The sequence below is a fragment of the Phalangium opilio genome, unplaced genomic scaffold (assembly GCF_054372755.1).
Source record: "Phalangium opilio isolate 3A_F unplaced genomic scaffold, DU_Popi_V2 ptg000209l_1, whole genome shotgun sequence".
NCBI lineage: Eukaryota > Metazoa > Arthropoda > Arachnida > Opiliones > Phalangiidae > Phalangium > Phalangium opilio.
The window spans coordinates 19,820,133-19,845,450 of record NW_028324217.1 but is presented as its reverse complement, the minus strand read 5'-3'; the positions used below and the strand labels follow the sequence as shown (position 1 = coordinate 19,845,450).

Sequence of the window (25,318 nt, the reverse complement as noted above, 5' to 3'; positions counted from 1 at the left end):
CTAATAGCTATTTTGTTTGAAGGTACATTTTTCTGTGAATTTTTGCAGTTAGTTCCAGGATAAGGAGAGTAGTCTTTGTAAAGTGCGGCGCTGAGGCAATTTTAGTTACCAAAAATGAAAATAATCACAATAAAGAAAGGAGGTCAATGGATAAAGGATGGGCGTGAAAAACATTCGAAGCTCTATAGGATGTGCAACTCCCTGTACAAAAAAGTAGGCAAGTTGATACTAGCGACGCCTGACTAACAGCGCTGGAAAGCCTGGCCCTTTGACGCGCTCGACGAAGCAGTACGAGTCGGCGGGACGTTGCTTTGCTTCTTGGCTTGAGGGGAGTACGCTGTCTATTGGTTTCTCTTCAAGTAAACAATGGAATGGTCTATTCATATACTAAACCTCGAATACAGTCCTGCACCGCTCAAAAACTTCATTTGTTAATATCTCAAAGGAAAGAGATGTGATATTGCCAAATGAAATGAATATAGGCCATATATTTATCTCAGTATTACAAGGTTAGGCACTTCAATTGAATTACCAACTGAAAATTGATATCATTTAAACAGATTTTTATTAATTTTAATATTCGTTACAATATTAAATGCTTGTACAACTAACTTTCTTTCTAAAAATGAAACTCAAACAATTAAAATTCACTTATAATAAAATCAGAGTAAGTAAAAAAATTAAAAAGTTAAAAATTTAGTAGTATTAACCTATAATGAAGATTATACATTAGCATTTAGAATTCTTTTGAATATTTAGTTATGGTTAGCGGTTTTGAATATTTATTGCGATCACGTGCGAAGGGTTTGCTGGTAAAGTCACAATGATCACATTAGAAGTGTTTTTCCCTACTGTGAACGCGTTGACGAGTCTGATAAAACTACTCTTTCAGCTCACCTAAAATCACAATGATCACTTACGAAGTTTTTCACCACCATGAATTCGTTGATGTGTGATCAATAAGGACTTCCACAGGCTAACATAGGTCACTATTCACATTTGAATGGTTTATTATGGTTTTTCACCACTGTGAATGCGTTGATGATTGATCAAATGAGCCCTATGCGTGCATGCATAGCCACACCGATCACATTTGAAGGGTTTTTCACCACTGTGAATGCGTGGACGTTTGATCAATAAGCTCTTCCACGCGATAGCGTATTCACTCTCATCGAATTTGGAGGGGTTTTCACCACTGTGAATGCGTTGATGTATGTTCAAACTACTCTTCTGTGTGGTTGCATATTCACAATGCTCACATTTGAATGGTGTTTCATCACCATGAATGCGTTTATGTCTGATCAAACCATTCTTACGAATACTTGCAAAGTCACACTGATCACATTTGAAGGATTTTTCATCACCGTGTACGCGTTGATGTCTGATCAAACCAATCTTACGAATACTTGCAAAGTCACACTGATCACATTTGAAGGATTTTTCATCATCGTGTATGCGTTCATGTTTGTTCAAATCATACTTCCGAGTACTTGCAAAGTCACAGAGATCACATTTGAAGGGTCTTTCCCCCCTGTGAATGCTTTGATGTATTTCCAAATCATACTTCCGAGTACAAGCAAAGTCACACTGATCGCATTTGAAGGGTCTTTCCCCCCTGCGCTGATGACTGATCTGATGACTGATCAAATGACCACTCTCTGTGGTTACAAATTCACACTGATCACATCTGAAGGGATTTACACCATGGTAAAGACGTTGATGTCTAATGAAACATTGCTTCCACACACTACTAAAGTCACAATGCTCGCATTTGAAGGGTGTTTCAATATGCATCGTGCTTTTATGCGCGATAAGATAATGCTTCCGTGTGCAGGCATATTCACACTGATCACATTTGAAGGGTAATTCACCGCTATGGGTGCGTTCATGCGCGATCAAATTACTCTCCAGCTTGCTGGCATAATCACACTGATTACATTTGAAGGGTCTTCCTTTTCCCCCAAAGTGAATGAGTTTGTGCTTGATAAAATTACTTTCCTGTGTGCTGGAAAATTCACACTGATCACATTTGAAGATTTGTTCTCTATTATGAATTTTGAAGCGAAGTTCAACAACTCTTTTATCTTCAATATTATGTTTTTCCTTGGATTTACCTACACAAATCAAAAAATACATTTCATAATGAAAAAATCATGTAACATCTGGAAAGCGCGATGATTCTATGAGATTTGACGGAGCTCGTATCACACCCCATAATTAGTCACGACCTTTCTAAAGTATCCGCCCACTTTTCACACACAGTGGGGACTAGGAGTGAAAGATTCTCAGAATCGCATCTATTTTTTCTTAGTAATATTCACGCGTAGTCCACAAATTAACATAAAAAAATTGTGTATTCTGCAAGCACACTTATATTTGGACCTAGGGGCGAGTTTTTGGGCTAAAGCTGAAAATGAGGCGAATTTACACTTCCCAACATTTAACTCAAATATTTCACAGAAATACGTATTCTAGTGGCATCGTTTGCTTAGATAACTAATAATGCCTAATCTTTTCCCAAAATCGAACATACGTAATTTCGCTGTAAGTAAAGCCTACATTTGTTTCACTTATCATATAAAAATTCTAATCTGATCATAAACGATAATAATTGAGGCGTTCAAGCTCTGGCTTTATTGCTTTTGCCATTATAATATTTTAAAGCCTTTCTCTGTGCCATCTTAGCTCAATCAGATTATCACAAGTTATTTCCCAGCATGCTCTGTTGATCCTCAAAAGACTGTTGGAAAATTTGAACTAGTTTCTGTTTGGACCGATGTCTTGATCTTTGTGATTGGCATCAGCAGTAGAGTTTAGAAATAAAATCACATTCGCTACTTTCACCAACAGGGGTCGAATGAATTTCATTCTTGTGTGTTAAGCCATCAAATTATGCAAATCAGTTCAATACATGAAATTACGTATAATGCACATTCTTAAAGGGTTCCACAATGTGTTTGCCCAACTTCATACAATCACCACTGACTAATAAGGCTTTTAGAAATTGCCGTAAAACTCGTCGGGGCTTTAGTTGTAGCTTATCCGTGGGGGGTTCAAATTATTGTGAACACAGCAAGTGACTTGGGGAGTCTTACAATATTTCTACTAAAATAATTTAAAATTTACACACCAGGCTGGTTGTGGTTCTGGTCCTCAGTGGGGACTCCTTCCGAACTACACAAATAAATTGTGATAAAATAAAACAATAAAATACACCTTTTTTCACTTGCAAACCTTTCATTTTGAGGTTGAGGTTGTTGCTGTTCCGCAACTGGTAGGGATAATGCTTGGCTATCTGGTTCTGAATCATTATCAACTTGTTCAATTTTTGGCTCTGAATCATAATCAACTGGTTCAACTTTCACTGATGCATCGTTAGCCTTTTGAACAGTTTCATTTTTCTCCTAATTTTTAAACAATTAACAATGATTAATGAATATTCCTAACATCTAATCTCATCTTCGCGTGTTCATCAAATGAACAATGTCGCGTACCTTGAGATCTTTGACTTTGTTTTTCAATTCTTCTCTGACCTTATTGAGCCTGTCAATTTTATCTCCTTGCTCATTAATAGTTAGCTCATTTTCCATTCGCTCTTTTCTCACGTTTGAAATTAAAACGTCAAACTAAAAATTCAAATAAGATTCCATTACAAAAGCTGATTTCCATGGGACATTAAGGACAAACAAGAGAGAGAGAGGAAACCAATGTCCTTTAAACAACATTGATAATCCTCATTTTCAATGATGCTTAAAACAAGGGACCTTCATCCTCTAAACTTCTAGCCAATGAGAGTGAAATTTTTCATTGGCAGGACATTTACAAAAGTTCAATGTTCAACCGCCATTTAATGGGGGTAGTTAATGTTATTTTGAATCTCATAACGACTTCATAGGGGACAGAAAAACTAGGCGCTTTCGCTCAAGCATGTTTTATGTTAGATTTCCTCGTAATGTTTTTTCTATGGGAATAATATTTGGGAAGTTTTCTCGTTTTGTCAAATAGTACCTTGTTCCTCAGTTTCTTCATTGTATCATCTTTGCTTAAGAAACAATCATTCTTATCCATTTCCTAGAACAAACAGCAGTTTTTTTTTTGTAATTTCACGCGGTAGAACAATATTTTTTGCTCAAATACCTCTCCGAGAACAACTCTTTGAGAATCGGCCAAATTCATATAGGCTTTGCGTAAAGACAGTTTATGGCGACACATTTCTTTCCTAAAATTAAACATTGAAACATGAAACATTTATTGAAAAACAAGCTAAGGAATGGAGAAAAATGTTGATATTTTAAACTAATAGGAGTTTACAGTGTTGCTAGGACCTTTGTGAGACAAAGAGTTTCAAGGCTGAAAGGTTTGATTAGTGCAAGAGCATTGTTACAAATTCCGACGGAATGTCGTTGAACTGTGATTAATGAGGGAATGTACATCACGACGTGATTAGTGAGGGAATGCACATCACGACGTGATTAGTGAGGGAATGTACATCACGACGTGATTAATGAGGGAATGTACATCACGACGTGATTAATGAGGGAATGTACATCACGACGTGATTAATGAGGGAATGTACATCACGACGTGATTAATGAGGGAATGCACATCACGACGTGATTAGTGAGGGAATGTACATCACGACGTGATTAATGAGGGAATGTACATCACGACGTGATTAATGAGGGAATGTACATCACGACGTGATTAATGAGGGAGTGTACATCACGACGTGATTAATGAGGGAATGTACATCACGACGTGATTAGTGAGGGAATGCACATCACGACGTGATTAGTGAGGGAATGCACATCACGACGTGATTAGTGAGGGAATGTACATCACGACGTGATTAATGAGGGAATGTACATCACGACGTGATTAGTGAGGGAATGTCCATCACGACGTGATTAGTGAGGGAATGTCCATCACGACGTGATTAGTGAGGGAATGTACATCACGACGTGATTAGTGAGGGAATGTACATCACGACGTGATTAATGAGGGAATGTACATCACGACGTGATTAGTGAGGGAATGTACATCACGACGTGATTAGTGAGGGAATGTACATCACGACGGGATTAGTGAGGGAATGTACATCACGACGGGATTAGTGAGGGAATGTACATCACGACGGGATTAGTGAGGGAATGTACATCACGACGTGATTAATGAGGGAATGTACATCACGACGTGATTAGTGAGGGAATGCACATCACGACGTGATTAGTGAGGGAATGCACATCACGACGTGATTAGTGAGGGAATGCACATCACGACGTGATTAGTGAGGGAATGTACATCACGACGTGATTAATGAGGGAATGTACATCACGACGTGATTAATGAGGGAATGTACATCACGACGTGATTAATGAGGGAATGTACATCACGACGTGATTAATGAGGGAATGTACATCACGACGTGATTAATGAGGGAATGTACATCACGACGTGATTAATGAGGGAATGTACATCACGACGTGATTAGTGAGGGAATGCACATCACGACGTGATTAGTGAGGGAATGCACATCACGACGTGATTAGTGAGGGAATGTACATCACGACGTGATTAATGAGGGAATGTACATCATGACGTGATTAGTGAGGGAATGTCCATCACGACGTGATTAGTGAGGGAATGTCCATCACGACGTGATTAGTGAGGGAATGTACATCACGACGTGATTAGTGAGGGAATGTACATCACGACGTGATTAGTGAGGGAATGTACATCACGACGTGATTAATGAGGGAATGTACATCACGACGTGATTAATGAGGGAATGTACATCACGACGTGATTAATGAGGGAATGTACATCACGACGTGATTAATGAGGGAATGTACATCACGACGTGATTAATGAGGGAATGTACATCACGACGTGATTAATGAGGGAATGTACATCACGACGTGATTAATGAGGGAATGTACATCACGACGTGATTAATGAGGGAATGTACATCACGACGTGATTAATGAGGGAATGTACATCACGACGTGATTAGTGAGGGAATGTACATCACGACGTGATTAGTGAGGGAATGTACATCACGACGTGATTAGTGAGGGAATGTACATCACGACGTGATTAGTGAGGGAATGTACATCACGACGTGATTAGTGAGGGAATGTACATCACGACGTGATTAGTGAGGGAATGTACATCACGACGTGATTAGTGAGGGAATGTACATCACGACGTGATTAATGAGGGAATGTACATCACGACGTGATTAATGAGGGAATGCACATCACGACGTGATTAGTGAGGGAATGCACATCACGACGTGATTAGTGAGGGAATGCACATCACGACGTGATTAGTGAGGGAATGTACATCACGACGTGATTAATGAGGGAATGTACATCACGACGTGATTAGTGAGGGAATGTCCATCACGACGTGATTAGTGAGGGAATGTACATCACGACGTGATTAGTGAGGGAATGTACATCACGACGTGATTAGTGAGGGAATGTACATCACGACGTGATTAGTGAGGGAATGTACATCACGACGTGATTAGTGAGGGAATGTACATCACGACGTGATTAGTGAGGGAATGTACATCACGACGTGATTAGTGAGGGAATGTACATCACGACGTGATTAGTGAGGGAATGTACATCACGACGTGATTAGTGAGGGAATGTACATCACGACGTGATTAGTGAGGGAATGTACATCACGACGTGATTAATGAGGGAATGTACATCACGACGTGATTAATGAGGGAATGTACATCACGACGTGATTAATGAGGGAATGTACATCACGACGTGATTAATGAGGGAATGTACATCACGACGTGATTAATGAGGGAATGTACATCACGACGTGATTAGTGAGGGAATGTACATCACGACGTGATTAATGAGGGAATGTACATCACGACGTGATTAATGAGGGAATGTACATCACGACGTGATTAATGAGGGAATGTACATCACGACGTGATTGAGGGAATGTACATCACGACGTGATTAATGAGGGAATGTACATCACGACGTGATTAGTGAGGGAATGTCCATCACGACGTGATTAGTGAGGGAATGTACATCACGACGTGATTAGTGAGGGAATGTACATCACGACGTGATTAATGAGGGAATGTACATCACGACGTGATTAGTGAGGGAATGTACATCACGACGTGATTAGTGAGGGAATGTACATCACGACGGGATTAGTGAGGGAATGTACATCACGACGGGATTAGTGAGGGAATGTACATCACGACGGGATTAGTGAGGGAATGTACATCACGACGTGATTAATGAGGGAATGTACATCACGACGTGATTAGTGAGGGAATGCACATCACGACGTGATTAGTGAGGGAATGCACATCACGACGTGATTAGTGAGGGAATGCACATCACGACGTGATTAGTGAGGGAATGTACATCACGACGTGATTAATGAGGGAATGTACATCACGACGTGATTAATGAGGGAATGTACATCACGACGTGATTAATGAGGGAATGTACATCACGACGTGATTAATGAGGGAATGTACATCACGACGTGATTAATGAGGGAATGTACATCACGACGTGATTAGTGAGGGAATGCACATCACGACGTGATTAGTGAGGGAATGCACATCACGACGTGATTAGTGAGGGAATGTACATCACGACGTGATTAATGAGGGAATGTACATCATGACGTGATTAGTGAGGGAATGTCCATCACGACGTGATTAGTGAGGGAATGTCCATCACGACGTGATTAGTGAGGGAATGTACATCACGACGTGATTAGTGAGGGAATGTACATCACGACGTGATTAGTGAGGGAATGTACATCACGACGTGATTAGTGAGGGAATGTACATCACGACGTGATTAATGAGGGAATGTACATCACGACGTGATTAATGAGGGAATGTACATCACGACGTGATTAATGAGGGAATGTACATCACGACGTGATTAATGAGGGAATGTACATCACGACGTGATTAATGAGGGAATGTACATCACGACGTGATTAATGAGGGAATGTACATCACGACGTGATTAATGAGGGAATGTACATCACGACGTGATTAATGAGGGAATGTACATCACGACGTGATTAGTGAGGGAATGTACATCATGACGTGATTAGTGAGGGAATGTACATCACGACGTGATTAGTGAGGGAATGTACATCACGACGTGATTAGTGAGGGAATGTACATCACGACGTGATTAGTGAGGGAATGTACATCACGACGTGATTAGTGAGGGAATGTACATCACGACGTGATTAGTGAGGGAATGTACATCACGACGTGATTAATGAGGGAATGTACATCACGACGTGATTAATGAGGGAATGTACATCACGACGTGATTAATGAGGGAATGTACATCACGACGTGATTAGTGAGGGAATGCACATCACGACGTGATTAGTGAGGGAATGCACATCACGACGTGATTAGTGAGGGAATGTACATCACGACGTGATTAATGAGGGAATGTACATCATGACGTGATTAGTGAGGGAATGTCCATCACGACGTGATTAGTGAGGGAATGTACATCACGACGTGATTAGTGAGGGAATGTACATCACGACGTGATTAGTGAGGGAATGTACATCATGACGTGATTAGTGAGGGAATGTACATCACGACGTGATTAGTGAGGGAATGTACATCACGACGTGATTAGTGAGGGAATGTACATCACGACGTGATTAGTGAGGGAATGTACATCACGACGTGATTAGTGAGGGAATGTACATCACGACGTGATTAGTGAGGGAATGTACATCACGACGTGATTAGTGAGGGAATGTACATCACGACGTGATTAATGAGGGAATGTACATCACGACGTGATTAATGAGGGAATGTACATCACGACGTGATTAATGAGGGAATGTACATCACGACGTGATTAATGAGGGAATGTACATCACGACGTGATTAGTGAGGGAATGTACATCACGACGTGATTAATGAGGGAATGTACATCACGACGTGATTAATGAGGGAATGTACATCACGACGTGATTGAGGGAATGTACATCACGACGTGATTAATGAGGGAATGTACATCACGACGTGATTAATGAGGGAATGTACATCACGACGTGATTAATGAGGGAATGTACATCACGACGTGATTAATGAGGGAATGTACATCACGACGTGATTAATGAGGGAATGTACATCACGACGTGATTAATGAGGGAATGTACATCACGACGTGATTAATGAGGGAATGTACATCACGACGTGATTAATGAGGGAATGTACATCACGACGTGATTAATGAGGGAATGTACATCACGACGTGATTAATGAGGGAATGTACATCATGACGTGATTAATGAGGGAATGTACATCATGACGTGATTAATGAGGGAATGTACATCATGACGTGATTAATGAGGGAATGTACATCATGACGTGATTAATGAGGGAATGTACATCACGACGTGATTAATGAGGGAATGTACATCACGACGTGATTAATGAGGGAATGTACATCATGACGTGATTAGTGAGGGAATGTACATCATGACGTGATTAGTGAGGGAATGTACATCATGACGTGTTTTTTGAAGAGTTCACGATTTCTAATTAACTTAACGATTTTCATTTCTCTGACCCATTGGCCATTCTAAGATAGATGCAACAAAGAACTGAAACCTGTTTCATGTTAGCCCGGATTAGGTCAGCTTCGATAAGGTTTCGCCAGGCCAGTTACATTAAACCTCTTGAGGCATTCTTCAAGTTCGAAATATTTTTATTACTTACCAGCTTAAAGGCTTCAACGTAACAACACAATCTTTCAACGAATACATCCTACTTGTCCTCTTTTACACGCCAAAGAATCAGATTAAACCAATCATTCAAGGCAAGGCTATAAGTCAAGCCCTATATCGTCTAACTGAATGGTTTTGCATTTACTACTTGTTTTTCTCTAGTTGGAGAAAGAGTTTCTTCTTTTACTAATAGTATTTCTAGTACTGAGCATTAGTAATTTTAGTAATGCGCATTTAAAGGCTTCCGTCTACTTTGTTTGTTGATGTTGACCGCTTAACGTGTCATAATAAGATAAGAATGACTAGCAGACAGCTAAGTTTCCCAGTCTCGGGCTTGGAGGTGGTATTATTTTTATTATTGGAGTGGCATTTAGATAAAACCTTTGCCAACAGTATTAATAATGTTGGCGAAGATAATGCAATACTTATCTGACTAATCTCTAGACTCAGCAGGCTGAGAATGTGAGAAATAAGGTGGTGGCCCTGGAAAAATGTCCACTTTAAAAATCCTTATTCTTAATTCTCAGCCTTAGCGCGAGTCCGGCAGAAATTTCCGTTCGGTTTTTCTGGGCTAGTTTGGCCACAGTGGTTTTGCAAATTGCTTTTGCGTTCTGGCAAATTGACGACCTTTCAAGTTTCAATCACCGTCATCGAGAAATATGCGACAGCAGTTTTCAAAAACCATAGCCCACTCGATCACGCACTCAACGACGCAAACTTCCTCGGAAAAAAGAACTGAAATTCTGCCGGACTCGCGACGTAAAAATAATTTCAGACCTTTGAACAAACTAGCAAAATGAAACACAAATTATTTCAATACCAAACCTAGTCAGCTTTTCCCGCCCTTTGATTACGTTATTTGTTATATTAATCTAGAATATTTGATTAATTATAATTAAACCTTCAACACTATTTATAATGAATACTCTTAATGTTATTATAATGAATTATCTTATCAACGGCTCAATCAATCGCTTGAGGTATGTCTCATAAAGGCGTCAATTAGCCAGAACGTAGCAGACCTTGAAAACTGTGTGTAGAACTGTAGATCAAGACTACGTGATTAATTATAAAAAAAACGTCTTGGTTTGGACCAAGGCCGAAAAAACAAACGATATGTGTGAGGTTTATCAATTGGCTGAAGTTTCAGATATTGCAATTTTTTTAGTTATTTTTATCCATTTAATCCTTAATCAATATTAAATTCAATCAACTGATTTTACTGTTAATCTATCTATTCCCTCTAAATTAATTGAAAAAATTACATATCTACGCTTTTTCAAGAACAATTACATTTTCCGAAAACATTAATTTTATCATGAAATTAATTATTTTGAAGGGAGTACGTGTTGAGAACTTAGTATTGAATATTTGAAATACTCTGTCTAAAAAGACCAAGCGAACTTTGACATAATTCGAAAGGAAAATGTAAATATTTAAATGTGGATGCCAAACCAGGGTGTTGCACGAATTACTCGAAATGCTACATTTCTAATGTCGCGACTGTGAAAGAAAGGTTGCACTGCAATTTCCCTCTTCGTGCTTTAAACTTTCTTGAGGGGGGGGGGTTAAGTTAAGTGTGACCTTCTTCGCTTAACTGGTAATGAATGGAAATGAATACAAAAGCCATTCGTACTGAAACGTATTTCTTTTTATGTAATCTTTACCTAAACCTTTGGCTATATTTATACCGATATCATATTTTTCCAGTGCTACAGATAGCTACCTACTAACAAAAACCACACAGGATAAACGATGTTGCTTTGTCTTAAGTATACGGCATTCGTTTATTAACTAGTCTGAACAAAATAAATTTAAATTATCATATTTTTTTTAACATCAGTCTTCTTAGCAAGTTACCGATTTAAGTTTTTTTTTTGATGCAAACTTGAAAATTTGTCAAGCCAGCTGCTGCCAGCAACAATTAAAACTATGTCCGTCAAGGTGCTTATACGAAATCCCTTCAAAATAATTAATTTCATGATAAAATGTTTTCGGAAAATGTAATTGTTCTTGAAAAAGCGTAGATATGTAATTTTTTCAATTAATTTAGAGGGAATAGATCGATTAACAGTAAAATCAGTTGATTGAATTTAATATTGATTAAGGATTAAATGGATAAAAATAACTAAAAAAATTGCAATATCTGAACTTCAGCCAATTGATAAACCTCACACATATCGTTTGTTTTTTCGGCCTTGGTCCAAACCAACACGTTTTTTTATAATATCTGTTACTTCAGTCTTAATGTAATTAAATTTTGAATAATTATGTTTGCTTTAGCGTCATACATTTGGGGTTGATCTATTTCTAATTGCTTAAAGAAGTACTTCAGTATCGTTAATTACATATAACTTATATCCAATAACATTGATTTCGATAAGCATATAATGTTGCACTTTATTTATGAAAGAGGCTTAAAAACGACGGTATTTCAAATATGGAAGAAAAATATTTGTTTCGTACACTGTATACATATACAGTGGTGTCGAGATCAGACCAACAGCTTCCTTTATGTACAACCCCCAATACTGCCAACGGGTGATGTCATACTAAATTATACAGGGTGTAAATAAATGTTTAGAATTCATGTTTTATTGTATGCAAGTGACAACGAGTGACAAGGTACAAAAAGAATACTGGAGAATGCAACAAAATATTTTAAAGCACTGTCCTACGATTAGTCTTAGAACGTGGGCCTCAAATTACAACCTCTTAACTGTTTGGTAAACACCTCAACGTAAATATTCGACGTTTCTACCATTGTGGTTTAGGCACTCTTCCAGACGACTGTCCATGTCTTGCAATACATTTGCAAGCAGTAAACTCATGACGCATGGTGAGACTAATGGTATTGCCGTCTTACGAAATCCTCGTCCGATAAGGCTTGATGTATGGGGGGGTATGATAATGCCGGTAGTGATGCCCTTGTAAACTGGCACAAACAGTAGAATGGCTTAGTGCAACTTCTTGTTCCACCGCTCTACTATTAGCATGAATTGGCTTCAAAACGTGCTACGATGTCAAAATCTATATCCTCATTACAGACTATACAGTCTCTTCTACGTTCACGATCTTGCACTACCGAAATCACGAAGGTGCTCGCCAATGTCGGAAAAGGTGCTTCGCACCGGATGTTGTCGGTGTGGAAACCGTTCGGCATAAAGCACTGCCTTTAGTTGAACGTTACTGCGACCTTCACCCAAAATAAACATCCTGTCCAATTTGTCCTGGTTGGAATAGGTTGGCATTTTGCTAGGAAATGAGACTAACTACTGTAATTCTACTACTTAGCTCCTACACTGAAGACCCTGTATATGAAAAGGGACCGGAAGTACCTCAAAGTTGAGTTTTCAAAGATTGCCAGATTGAGCAGGTCATGGGATTTAAAGTGATGAAGGTCGCTTTAACGTTCAACAAGTGACACTGCGGTATGTTTTTGGTGCTCCAATGTCCTCACCCGATAGGTCCAAACAATTACCATCCTGGTTTTTCGGCTCAGCGTTGCGGTATTGCCGGCTCCATTAGAAATACAAGGTCTGTAGTGTTACAATTGTAACTATACTCCTGTTAAAAAGGCACACAAACTGTACCCCCGCCCCCTCCCCCCAAAAAACATTTAAATTTCGCGCCTTTTCAATGGCTCTCTTTTCAATATGGGAAAAATGATTTTAAATGACAATTAAGTGTAAGAATTAAACAGGAAAATGGAGGCTGAGTGAAAGATAAGTGTAGTTTTAATTATAATTTGTTAGTTTAATTATAAAGTATCCATGAATTTACCAAAAACATTCGTGTTTTGGGTTAATTTCACATAAATTATACTTGATTAAGTTTAATTTAACGGTTTATCTAGTGTGGATCTAGTTTATAATACAAGTTTCAATGAAATATTAACTTTAATTGCAAATTTTTATCATACCACGTGCTAAATTTGCGGTAACATAAAGATCATCTATAACATATGTTAATGAATGATGTGATTCTATAGTTTAGCAACTTTGGCTTCAATAACAGTAATTAAATTAAATACCTAAACAATTCATAGCAATTTAGACAAATAAACAAACGGCAATGTGAACTGTGGAGATAGCGAACAATGTAACCCTCCGTTGCTGACGTGGTTACGTTGGAAAAATCTGCGCTGATGTAAACATGGAAATTATTTGACTAATTAAATTACATAACGACACTGTCCTCCTGGATTAATCAGCACCACTGTTACTTATATTTATGAATTAACAAAATCCACTGTTGGTAACAAATAGTTAAACTGCGCTAACGTAAACACCACGACTCTTTTAACTTCCGTAGGGAAACATATTAAACTTTTTGTCATCTTACCAGTAGTATTTTGAACTTTTCGATCTTTTCAGGGTGAAAAGCACTATCTTTATTTCAACACGTTAATAATTTGAATAGGTATGCCATTATTGTAAATACAGCATAAAAAACCTAGGGTTAACCCGGTTAGGCTATGTTTCTAGCATAAAACGGAGCAGACTATACAGTAACACAGGATTCCAAAACAAATGAGAGCTGGAAATCAGCCTTTTTAATAATCTTTAAAGAGGAAAGACACTATATGAGACCAGGGGCGGAAATAAGAAATATTTCTTATAGGACATGTGTCCAGTGATCCCCCGTTCGACTGGAAAAATTAGAGGACATTGTCCACTGGAGTGTGCAAAAATAGTGTCGCATCTTCATAGTCAAGCTATGAAAACTTCGGAAATATTTACTGGTCAACCGTCCAGTGACCCCTTAGTTTTTAAAATAAAATTATGGGACATTTTAAAATTTTATTGGACAATGTCCCGTGTCCTGTGCTTATTTCTGGCCCTGTATGAGACTATAATTACATAGAGTAACTAAAATAGGGTAATGGCAGCCCTCTGCCTTCGACTGTATTAAGCTCTATGGGGAAATAACATGGGGTGCCATTAGTCTATACGACTTAAGCCTTGGCCGTAAAGAACGTCGAAAAGCTTACTTTAAATGATATAAAAACTTCTATTAACTGTAATTATTTACCTGAATTACTTTTCTAGACGAAAATTCGACCTGATAACGACGTATTTCTTATAAAGGGTGCTACAGTTAATTAGAAAATACATATAAAGGTGCTCAAGCTCGGATGAAATACCAAAGTAATTTGTTAGCGTCCACTGCTAAGAAATTAGGAAAATATGCAAGAAAGCCAACATTTGCAATATGTCAACGTAACTTGTTACACCCACAAACCTAGGCCCTTCTAGTTGTCAACGAGAACGAAATGTAGAATTAGTTTTAAGCGTGCTATAAGGTTAGGCTGACTTCTGACCCAAAATTAATTTTTTGACGTACTATCTTAATTAGTTAAATTACAAAAATTAGAAGTCATTAATTAAAAATCGAAACAGGTAAGTTTCCCATTTAATAAATGCTTGTTAATTTAGAAGTATTCCGAAAACTAACTTCGCTATACTTTTTCCGTATGGCCTATGACAATTTCCTCAAAAAAACGAAAATTTTTTCATGGTCAGCGTGATGTAGATTGTAGACTATCGTGGACCAAAATCTTGCTCTACTCGTGACAGGAAAATTGTCAAAACTAAATTCAGACTTAAATAACAAATAATTATTTTTAAGCGCTTTAATTGCAAAAGTAGAAATATATAATGGATAATTTATTAAAATATCAATATTTTACCTTCAAACTCCAAAATTAAACATTATAAATTAAATTAAATATAAAATGTAGTAAAAGTGAACAACATGTGGTATTCCAAAACTAAATGCTATTTCTTCAAGACTTAATGGGCTATCTCGTTCCCCTTTTGGTGATATCTTTTAAAAAATTAGCTAATTAATCTATTATTTCCTTTGAACCACTAGCAGACCATCAAATCAGAATGTAGAGCATAAGATCTGGTTGGACTCGCATAAACGTTTTCATTTGTTTATATGTAATTATGTATGATGTTGCCCCCCAAAGGTTAGGTAACTTACCTCAATTGAAATTACAATCTGAAAACCGATATCATTTAAGCAGATTTTATAGATTTTCATATTCATACAAATTCATTTACAATAAAACAAAATCAAAATATCAAGAAAACAATTTACATTATTTCAGAATCAAATTGTAATTGAAGATTGGATAATGGTATCATCCATTACAACTCCGTGATAGTTTTCAATGATTTTAAATATCAAAATAAACATATATTTCATAGGTAATTAGACAGCTATGTCTAATTACAGTTATGTAATCTACCTGAAATGAAAGCTAGCAAAGTTTTCGGGTTATAATCAATGTCGGGCGCAATTTTTATCACACCAAGAACAAAATATTGCCCGGAGTAGTGCGTGCAACGGAATGGTTATTAGGAATTTGTCAAAACAACATCGTTTCATTCAATAGCGAAATCTCAATTTATTTCGATTTTTACAATGATTGGAAATTTTTCATTATACAAATAGGTCTTACAATAAAAACATTCCTTGATTTTACTCTTTACTAGTCCTTCAAATCCATGTGCTTTCCACGCAATGTTAAAACTTTAATTGTTTTTAACCACTATGAACGCGTTTATGAGAGGCCAAATGACACTTCCGCGTGCTGGCATATTCACACTCGCCACATTTGAATGGTTTTTCACTACCACCACTGTGAGTACGTCGATGTACCATCAAATTCCTCTTATACGTACATTTATAGTCACACTGATCACATTTTAAAGGTTTTTTACCAATGTGAATGCGCTTATGTGTCATCAAAGTAGTCTTCTGTCTGCTGGCATAGTCACACTGATCACATTTGAATGGTTTTTTGCCAGTGTGAATGCGCTGATGGTCAATCAATCGACTCTTGCGTGTGCCAGCATAGTCACAGTGATCACATTTAAAGGGTTTTTCATCACTATGAATGCGCTGATGTACGGTCAACTGGCTTTTAATTATGGAGGCATAGTCGCACTGATTACATTTGAAGGGTTTTTCATTACCGTGAATACGTTTATGTAAAATCAAACCACCTTGCTGCGTACATTTATAGCCACACTGATCACATTTAAAGGGCTTTTCACCACTGTGAACGCGTTGATGGTTAATAAGGTCACGCTTGTTCTTGCTGGAATAATCACACTGATCACATTTGAAGATTTTTTCAGAACTGTGAACGCGTTTATGTTTAATCAAATAATTCTTTCTCGCGCTAGCATATTCACACTGATCACCTTTGAATTGTTTTCGATCACTGTGAAAGCGTTTATGTTTAATCAAAAAATTCTTGCTCGTGCTAGAAAATTCACACCGATCACATTTGAAAGGTTTTTCAGAACTGTGAGAGCGTTTATGTTTAATCAAAAAATTCTTGCTCGAGCTAGCATATTCACACTGATCACATTTGAATGGTTTTCCATCACTGTGAATGCTTTGATGCGTGATCAAACTACTCTTCCGCGTGCATTGATAGTCACATTGATGGCATGAGAAGTGTTTTTCACCGCTGTGAATCCGTTTATGTTCGATCAAATTATACTTCCACAGGCTAGAAAAGTCACATTGATCACATTTGAAGGGTTTCTCACCACTATGAATGCTCTTGTGTCCGATCAGAAGATGCTTCTGCGCGAAGGCATATTCACACTGATCACATTTAAAAGGTCTTTCACCACTGTGAACTCGCTGATGCACGATCAAATTAGTTTTCAGTCTGGTGGAATAGTCACAATGATCACACTTGAAAGGTCTTTCAGCACTGTGAATTCGTTTATGTCTGACCAAATATTTCTTCATTGTGCCGACATAATCACACTGATCGCATTTGAAGGGCTTTCCATCACTGTGAAGGCGTTTATGTTTGATCAAATCACGCTTCAGCTTGCTGCCGTAGTCACACTGATCACATTTGAAGTGTTTTCCACCACTGTGTTTACGTCGTTGATGTCTGAACAAATTACTTTTGTGTGAAAAGGAAAATTTACACTGATCACATTTGAAGCTTTGTTCTCTAGCACGAATTTTAGAGCGATGTTCTACACCTCTTTTATCTTCAATATTTTGATTTTTCTTGGATTTACCTACAGAAAGCAAAACTACATTTCTTTCAGAAAATGTAACATCTGGAAAACATAGATTCGACACAAGGAAACTGCGATGATTCTATGAGATGTGGACGGAGCTCGTGTCACACCCGGGTCATTCCATGTGATATGAGTCAAGTCGTTAACCATGGGTCGGCGGATTTTGATGAAATTTGGCACAAATGATCTTGTGGCTATTAGAAAAGAGAAACCGGAATAGTTTTTAAAAAAAAATTAGCGGTTTATTTTTTACGTCAAAATTTGTATCACCCCAGAAAAACGGTGTTTCTCAAAAGTCATTTTGGTACCTTTTAGAAAATCTGCAATAACTTTCTAGTGTTCTGTGCGAATTCAATCAAATTTGCATACAATACGTAATATAACCCAGGAAATTGATTAAGCGACTAAAAAATTAGCGTATCTAGTTTCGTTCACGAGTTACAGAAGTATTTTTGAGAAAAAAATAAATTTTCGGGGGTCTCGTTTTTGGGCCTATGGAGAAAAACGTCCAACTCGAAAAACCTTATAAAATATCCTGAATTATAGAGCTCGAAGAGACCTTTCTAACGGTGTATTAATATATTAGCAAAAACGGATTTATGCACTAAGAACGTGGGATCATAGCTTTAGCCTCTGATACCATCCTCGCATACTTTATTGAGAAACTTCGTCTGCTTATATTTTGACTCCACCCACAAATTCTGTGTATAGACTCGAGACTTCTCTATTTTTGTGGTTAAATATTTTTTCCGAAATTGCGCCAGTGGTAAAAAAGCAAAGTGGACAACAATGCTATATAACTCCCGATTTAGTGGAATTAAGTTTTAATGTTAAGAATATAAATAATTGATGTTTCTTTTTTAAGCATCTAGTTTTTCTTTCTTTATATATTTAACCACGAAAATAGAGATATACAGAATTTGTGGGTGGAGTCAAAATATAAGCAGACGACGTTTCTCAATAAAGTATGCGAGGATGGGTAGTGAATTTGCTACCTTCAACGTTCTTCTCACATAAATCCGTTTTTGATATTAGAGTATTTTGTTCCTCGTAGCCTAAATATTTAATTTAAATAAACACAAATTTTTCTTCAAAATATAAAATATTTATTTGCTTTAATGGTAAATTACGTTTTGATAAGAGCATGAAACATTTTTTGAACTTGCTTAGGGCAATCATCATCTAGTTTATAGTATCTTCTAGAATTGCTAGAAGCCTGTGGCTCGGGTAATTCGCATATAACATTATTAAGTGGGACAAGTTAAAGCGCTCGTCAGTTGTCTTAGGCCATGTGAGCAAATTCGTCTGTGAGTCCCTCACCATAAATTTCAGCATGAAATCGCTTTCATCCTTAAAGGAGGCCAGCACAAGGGCAACGTACAACTCTTAATCGTAAATAGCAGCAACATATTGTCCCACTGATATATCCAAATAAGCAATAGTGTTAATTACCTTAGCGATGATGCAAGGTCACAGTATAAAAATCGGAAAAATTATATTAATTTATGTCAACACGAAATTGATTTCGGAATAACAGCAGAATGGAACTTTTTAGCTACCAGCCATAGCAAGAGTGCTTGCGACGGCATAGGAGGTACGGCAAAACGCATTGTAGCCAGAGCTTCTCTGCAATTGCCATTACAGAACAAATAGTCACGTCGAATAAATGTTTTGAGTGGTCGAAAGAAAATATAAAACGGATTAGATTTTTTTTGGGTTTCTAAAGAAGAAATTCAACATCAAATTGAAATGTACCGCGTATCATCAGATACTTGCAGCACAAAAGTTTTTATTGGGATAAATGACGATAAAAACACTATTGCTTTTTTGGATATATCAGTGGGACAATATGTTGCTGTTTACGACTGTCGCGACTAGACATACTTTTTAAGAAAGTTTAAAATTTGTTTATTGTTTTAAAAAGTGTAATATTGATTTGTAATGAAAGGTTTATAAAATTTACTTCAAATTATTAACGTTAAAATACTTTAAATATCTGACCATAAAATGACCAACAGAAATATAATTTTTTCCAAGAAGGGTAACTTGACCTATGAAATATTTGTAATTTATATCTACAGGCAAAGACTACCTATTGTTAGGGTACGGAAATTTTAAAGAAATATAGAAAAATATGGTCATAGGCAATGTAAAAACGAACGAAAGAAGACGCGTAGTAAGCTCTCCGAAAATTTTCAAATGTATAAGCTTTTTCCATCAGTTATATTAAAATAAAACAAATTACGACTCGGATTGTTTCTCGAATTATAAAAACGACCAATAGTGGTACGTTGCCCTTGTGCTGGCCTCCTTTAAGGATGAAAGCGATTTCATGCTGAAATTTATGGTGAGGGACTCACAGACGAATTTGCTCACATGGCCTAAGACAACTGACGAGCGCTTTAACTTGTCCCACTTAATAATGTTATATGCGAATTACCCGAGCCACAGGCTTCTAGCAATTCTAGAAGATACTAAAAACTAGATGATGATTGCCCTAAGCAAGTTCAAAAAATGTTTCATGCTCTTATCAAAACGTAATTTACCATTAAAGCAAATAAATATTTTATATTTTGAAGAAAAATTTGTGTTTATTTAAATTAAATATTTAGGCTACGAGGAACAAAATACTCTAATATATTAATACACCGTTAGAAAGGTCTCTTCGAGCTCTATAATTCAGGATATTTTATAAGGTTTTTCGAGTTGGACGTTTTTCTCCATAGGCCCAAAAACGAGACCCCCGAAAATTTATTTTTTTTCTCAAAAATGCTTCTGTAACTCGTGAACGAAACTAGATACGCTAATTTTTTAGTCGCTTAATCAATTTCCTGGGTTATATTACGTATTGTATGCAAATTTGATTGAATTCGCACAGAACACTAGAAAGTTATTGCAGATTTTCTAAAAGGTACCAAAATGACTTTTGAGAAACACAGTTTTTCTGGGGTGATACAAATTTTGACGTAAAAAATAAACCGCTAATTTTTTTTAAAAAACTATTCCGGTTTCTCTTTTCTAATAGCCACAAGATCATTTGTGCCAAATTTCATCAAAATCCGCCGACCCATGGTTAACGACTTGACTCTAGGGGTGTGCGGGTAGTGATTTTTCAATTTCGAATCGGGTTCGGGTAATCAAAAATACTGTTATCGGGTATCGGGGCGGGTACCCGAATTTTTGTCTGGTATTCGGGTAATTAGGCTTAGCCGAAAAATGGTTGTCGGGTAACAGTCGGGTATTAAAAGTTAGACGAATAGTTAGTTATAGGTGTGGGTACCCAAATTTTTTGCCTGGTATTCAGGTAATTAGGCAAATTGATATTTCCTTCAAAAATTCCATTTAGTACACTATTCTTCCAGTTATATCTCAATCCTGGGTTATTCAATGTATGCTCTTTCTTAGTTTCTTTCTTTTTGATGCCCGCTTTCACTTTCTTAACCCTTAGTTTTATTTCAACACAGAATACTGGCAATGTATAGGCAAGAAGTTATATCAGTATCTCAGAGAGAAGGTATAAGATGCCTTTGTATTCGCGCGCCATAGTCCCAGTCCCCCTTTCAAAATACAAGGGGGACGTAAGAGAGACGCCGGGATATTTCGCTAGCTCTCCTCAGTAGGAAAATATGACTGTAATTTTCGTCACTCGCGTCGTCGCGCTGACGTGAGTATTCAAGAACCAATGAGATGCTGGTTGTAATTTAGAGACGGGGATTGACTCCGGACCTACGTTTGGACTGGAGATAAAGCTGGAAATCTGGCGAATTTATACCTTCTCTCTGAGATACTAGATATAACTTCTTGATATAGGTGTGTCGCGTTGCGTGCGGTGATTCTAGTCTGTCTCAGAAAGAAACTACCACAGAACGCATACCTTATGTGAACTAAATTTCACATTGAAACCGTGTTTCATGGAATTTCGTCATTCTTAAAATTTCGATTCTTTCTAAACCGGACAATGGGTGGTCCCCTTTCACTTCTGATTCCTATTTTTCTACCCGCGAATAACCCGACAACCAGTTTCAGCTTGTCACGGGTAATGGGGGGGATTATTTTTACTACCCGAGTAGTTTCGCATAGTTGGAAAATTCATTTTCGGGTATCGGGGCGGGTACCCGACCCGATACCCGAACGGGTAATCTTCGGGTATCGGGTACCCGCACACCCCTACTTGACTCATATCACATGGAATGACCCACCCCTTAAAGGGGCTGACCGGCGCTGTTGGGGTGAAGTCCGCCCTTAGTTCAGGGAGAAAACACCCAGATCTTTGGCCATAAGACATGGCGCCACCGGTGGGCGGGTAAGCAATATGCTAACCAACAGTTTGACCCCCCTTCACCCCAACAGCTCCGGCCAGCCCCTTTAATCAGTCACGAGCTTTCTAAAGTATCCGCCCACTTTTCAAAGAATCGCACCTATTTTTTCTTGGTAATATTCATGCGTAGTTTATAAATTAACATAAAAAATGCTTTGTTCTGCAAGCGCACATGAAAAAATAAGGAATGCAGGGGCATATGAAGGCGCACACTATTAAAGAAAAGAAGTAGTTGCTTTCTCTCCAAACCAATGCAAGCCTTGTTGTGGGCACATAGGGTCAAACTATTTCCCCTTAGCAAAGTTGGAAAATGTCCATCTTTCAAATGAGATTATCCATTAATTCTCCTCTTATTTGCTTATATAATCAAGCTCATTTGCAATAGTGATAATCTTTAAAACAGATGAAAGTTTAATTATTTGGACCTAGGGGTGAGTTTTTGGGCTAATGCTGAAAATGAAGGGTATTAAAACTTTCCAACATTTTAACTCAAAGATCTTACAGAAATAAGTGGTTGAAAGGATTATGCACCCAGCAAATGTCTTGGGGAGACCTACAATATTTCTACATAAATAAAAATGTACGCACCAGGCTGCTTGTGGTTCCGGTCCTCAGTAGGGACTCCTTCCGAACTACAGAGATAAATTATGATAAAAAAACACATGTAAACAACAAAATCAATACACCCTTTTTCTCTTGCAATACCTTTCATTTTGAGATTGAGGTTGTTGCTGTTCCGCAACTGGTTGAGATAATGCTTGGCTATCTGGCTCTGAATCATAATCAACTGGTTCAACTTTTGGCTCTGAATCATAATCAACTGGTTCAACTTTCACTGATACATTGTTAACCTTTTCAATTTCTCCATTTTTGTCCTAATTTTTGAAGCAATTAAAAATGATTAAAGAATATTGCTAATACCTAACCTCATATTTCCGTTTTCATCAAATGAACAATGTCGCGTACCTTGAGATCTTTGACTTTGTTTTTCAATTCTTCCCTGACCTTATTGAGCCTGTCAATTTTATCTCCTTGCTCATTAATAGTTAATTCATTTTCCATCCTCTCTTTTCTCACGCTTGAAATTAAAACGTCAAACTAAAAATTCAAATAAGATTCCATTAAAAAAGCTGATTTCCATGGGACATTAAGGACAAACAAGAGAGAGGGGAAACCAATGTCGTTTAAAGAAAATTGTTGATCCTAATTTTTTAATGATGATGAAAACAAGGGCCCTTCATCCTCTAAACTTCTAGCCAATCAGATTGCAATTTTTCATTGGCAGGACATTTACAAAAGTTCAATGCTCATCAGCCATTTAATGGCTGTTGAGCATTGAACTCCAGACAATGGCGAAAGCACCCCTAGTTTCGTTTTTCCCATCAGATTTCCTTGCAATGCTTTTTCTATGGAAATAATATTTTGTAAGCGTTCTTGTTTTGTTAATTGTTACCTTGTTCCTCAGTTTCTTCATTTTATCATCTTTGCTTAAGAAACCATCATTCTCATCCATTTCCTAAAATTTTCTTTGTAATTTCAAACTTCACGCGGTAGAACAATATTTTCTCATTTACCTCTCTTTGAATATCCCTTTGAAAATCGACCAAATTCATATAGGCTTTGCGTAAATACAGTTTATGGCGACACATTTCTTCCCTAGAATTAAACTTTGAATGAAGACATGGAACATTCTTTGAAAAATATGCAAAGGAATTGAGAAAAATGAATTTCTAATTAATTTTGAGATCTTTATTTCAAGTTTAGTTTCAATGATTTCGCGACTTATAATTTCATCTTTGATTCTGGTTTCGCGAGAAGCGTACGAGATTTCACGTATTTGGTTGTTAGAATTAGCTCCCATAGTAACTGTCTTTTTTCAATCAACTCAGGATTTGGAAATATTTTCCAAAATATATTAATTGGCTAAAGTTTCCCTTTTTGTACAATAAAGTATTCACAAAGCAAATCTTTTCTTGATTCCCTGGCCCATTTGGCCTTTCTAAGATAGATGGGCCAAAAAATTTAATCCTGTTTTACATTGTGTTTGGTTAGTTAGGCCGGATTAGATCAACTTAGGTTAGGTTTTGCCAGGGCAGTTTCATTAAACCTCTTGAGGTATTCTTCAAATTTCCGAAATATTTTAATTACTTACCAGCTTAAAGGTTTCATCGTAACAACACAATCTTTCAATGAATCCATCCTACTTGTCCTCTTTTACCCGCCAAAGAATCAGATAAACCAATCATTCAAGGCTAAAAGTCAAGCCCTTTATCGTCTAACTGAAAAGTTTTCTTGTTACTAGTAACTAATGCCTTTTGCTCTTGTTGGAGAAAGAGTTTCTTCTCTTATTAATAGTATTTCTAGTGCTAAGGATTAATAATTTTAGTAATACACATTTAAGGGCTTCTGTCTACGATGTTCGTTGTCTCGTTGACCGGCGACCGCTTTTCGCGCCATAATTAGAATGACTAGCAGACAGCCTGAGAGAGGTAAGTTTCCCAGCTTCGGGCTTGGAGGTAGTAATATTTTTGTTGTTGGAGTGGCATTTAGAAAATACAATACTTATCTGAGTTATCTCTAGAGCTAGACTCAGGACCATTCTAATCAGGGCCGGAAATAAGAAACATTTCTTATAGGACGTGTGTCCAGTGACCCCCTGTTTGACTGGAAAATTTATAGGACATTGTCCACAGGAGTGTGCAAAAATAGTGTCGCATCATCATAGTCAAGCTATCAAAACTTCGGAAAATTTATGGGTCAACTGTCCAGTGACCCCCTAAGTTTTGAAAAAAATTATAGGACATTTTAAAATTTTATTGGACAATGTCCAGTGTCCTGTGCTTATTTCCGGCCCTGAGTCTAATGTCTATGGCTACTGCGCCATCCGCCATTGATTTAGTGGCGTCTGCTAAATCTAACCTCTTACCCCTTATCTCTCTCGGCGTGTGAGAATTCAACCAATCCCGTAGTGGTGAGTGGTTCGATTTAGCAGACACCACTAAACCAATGGCGGGTAGCGCAGCAGTCCTTCATTGTTTTTAAGACTAATTAAATGCTAATTATCATACTGTAATAAGAGATAATTTAGTCATTTTTAATATTTTACCATATATATTTAGAAAAATACCGTTCTTTTAAAGGGATAGAATCA

General features: G+C 37.4%; 2 protein-coding genes and 1 long non-coding RNA gene across 4 annotated transcripts; all 3 read right to left on the bottom strand.

Moving 5' to 3' along the window:
* Window positions 1-548: 548 nt before the first annotated feature.
* LOC149621134 (uncharacterized) lies at window positions 549-24,690 on the bottom strand. 2 transcript variants are annotated; one of them, XM_089855868.1, is made up of 7 exons: window positions 24,320-24,690; window positions 23,742-23,823; window positions 23,621-23,683; window positions 3,495-3,626; window positions 3,235-3,404; window positions 3,131-3,174; window positions 549-2,114 (listed from the first exon to the last, which is right to left on the bottom strand). In XM_089855868.1, the coding sequence occupies exons 1-7, from the start codon at window positions 24,364-24,366 to the stop codon at window positions 1,012-1,014; spliced, it is 1,641 nt and encodes a 546-aa protein (XP_089711994.1). In that variant the 5' UTR covers window positions 24,367-24,690; the 3' UTR covers window positions 549-1,011. The 2 variants fall into 2 exon arrangements, with proteins under 2 accessions (XP_089711994.1, XP_089711995.1); XM_089855869.1 differs by lacking the exons at window positions 23,621-23,683; window positions 23,742-23,823; window positions 24,320-24,690 and adding exons at window positions 4,009-4,071; window positions 4,138-4,219; window positions 9,773-10,622.
* Window positions 12,354-14,289, bottom strand: LOC149621136 (uncharacterized). Its single transcript, XR_016375374.1, has 2 exons — window positions 13,119-14,289; window positions 12,354-13,035 (listed from the first exon to the last, which is right to left on the bottom strand). It is a non-coding gene; the product is annotated as an uncharacterized LOC149621136 (long non-coding RNA).
* On the bottom strand, window positions 15,803-23,229 carry LOC149621135 (uncharacterized). The gene is made up of 4 exons (XM_089855906.1): window positions 23,134-23,229; window positions 22,873-23,042; window positions 22,756-22,799; window positions 15,803-17,846 (listed from the first exon to the last, which is right to left on the bottom strand). Exons 1-4 carry the CDS (start codon window positions 23,227-23,229, stop codon window positions 16,336-16,338), a joined length of 1,821 nt encoding a protein of 606 aa, XP_089712032.1. The 3' UTR covers window positions 15,803-16,335.
* Window positions 24,691-25,318: the final 628 nt, after the last annotated feature.

What these genes read in the sequence shown, in the direction of transcription:
- LOC149621135 (XM_089855906.1), bottom strand. Translation starts at nt 23,229, where the DNA reads ATGGAAAATGAATTAACTATTAATGAGCAAGGAGATAAAATTGACAGG. An exon ending in ACAAAGTCAAAGATCTCAAG is followed by an intron (nt 23,043 to 23,133) that starts GTACGCGACATT and finishes TTCAAAAATTAG; the next exon opens with GACAAAAATGGAGAAATTGA. An exon ending in CCTCAATCTCAAAATGAAAG is followed by an intron (nt 22,800 to 22,872) that starts GTATTGCAAGAG and finishes TTATCTCTGTAG; the next exon opens with TTCGGAAGGAGTCCCTACTG.
- LOC149621134 (XM_089855868.1), bottom strand. Translation starts at nt 24,366, where the DNA reads ATGGATTCATTGAAAGATTGTGTTGTTACGATGAAACCTTTAAGCTG. An exon ending in ACGATGAAACCTTTAAGCTG is followed by an intron (nt 23,824 to 24,319) that starts GTAAGTAATTAA and finishes GTTTAATTCTAG; the next exon opens with GGAAGAAATGTGTCGCCATA. An exon ending in CCAGAACCACAACCAGCCTG is followed by an intron (nt 2,115 to 3,130) that starts GTGTGTAAATTT and finishes TGATTTGTGTAG; the next exon opens with GTAAATCCAAGGAAAAACAT.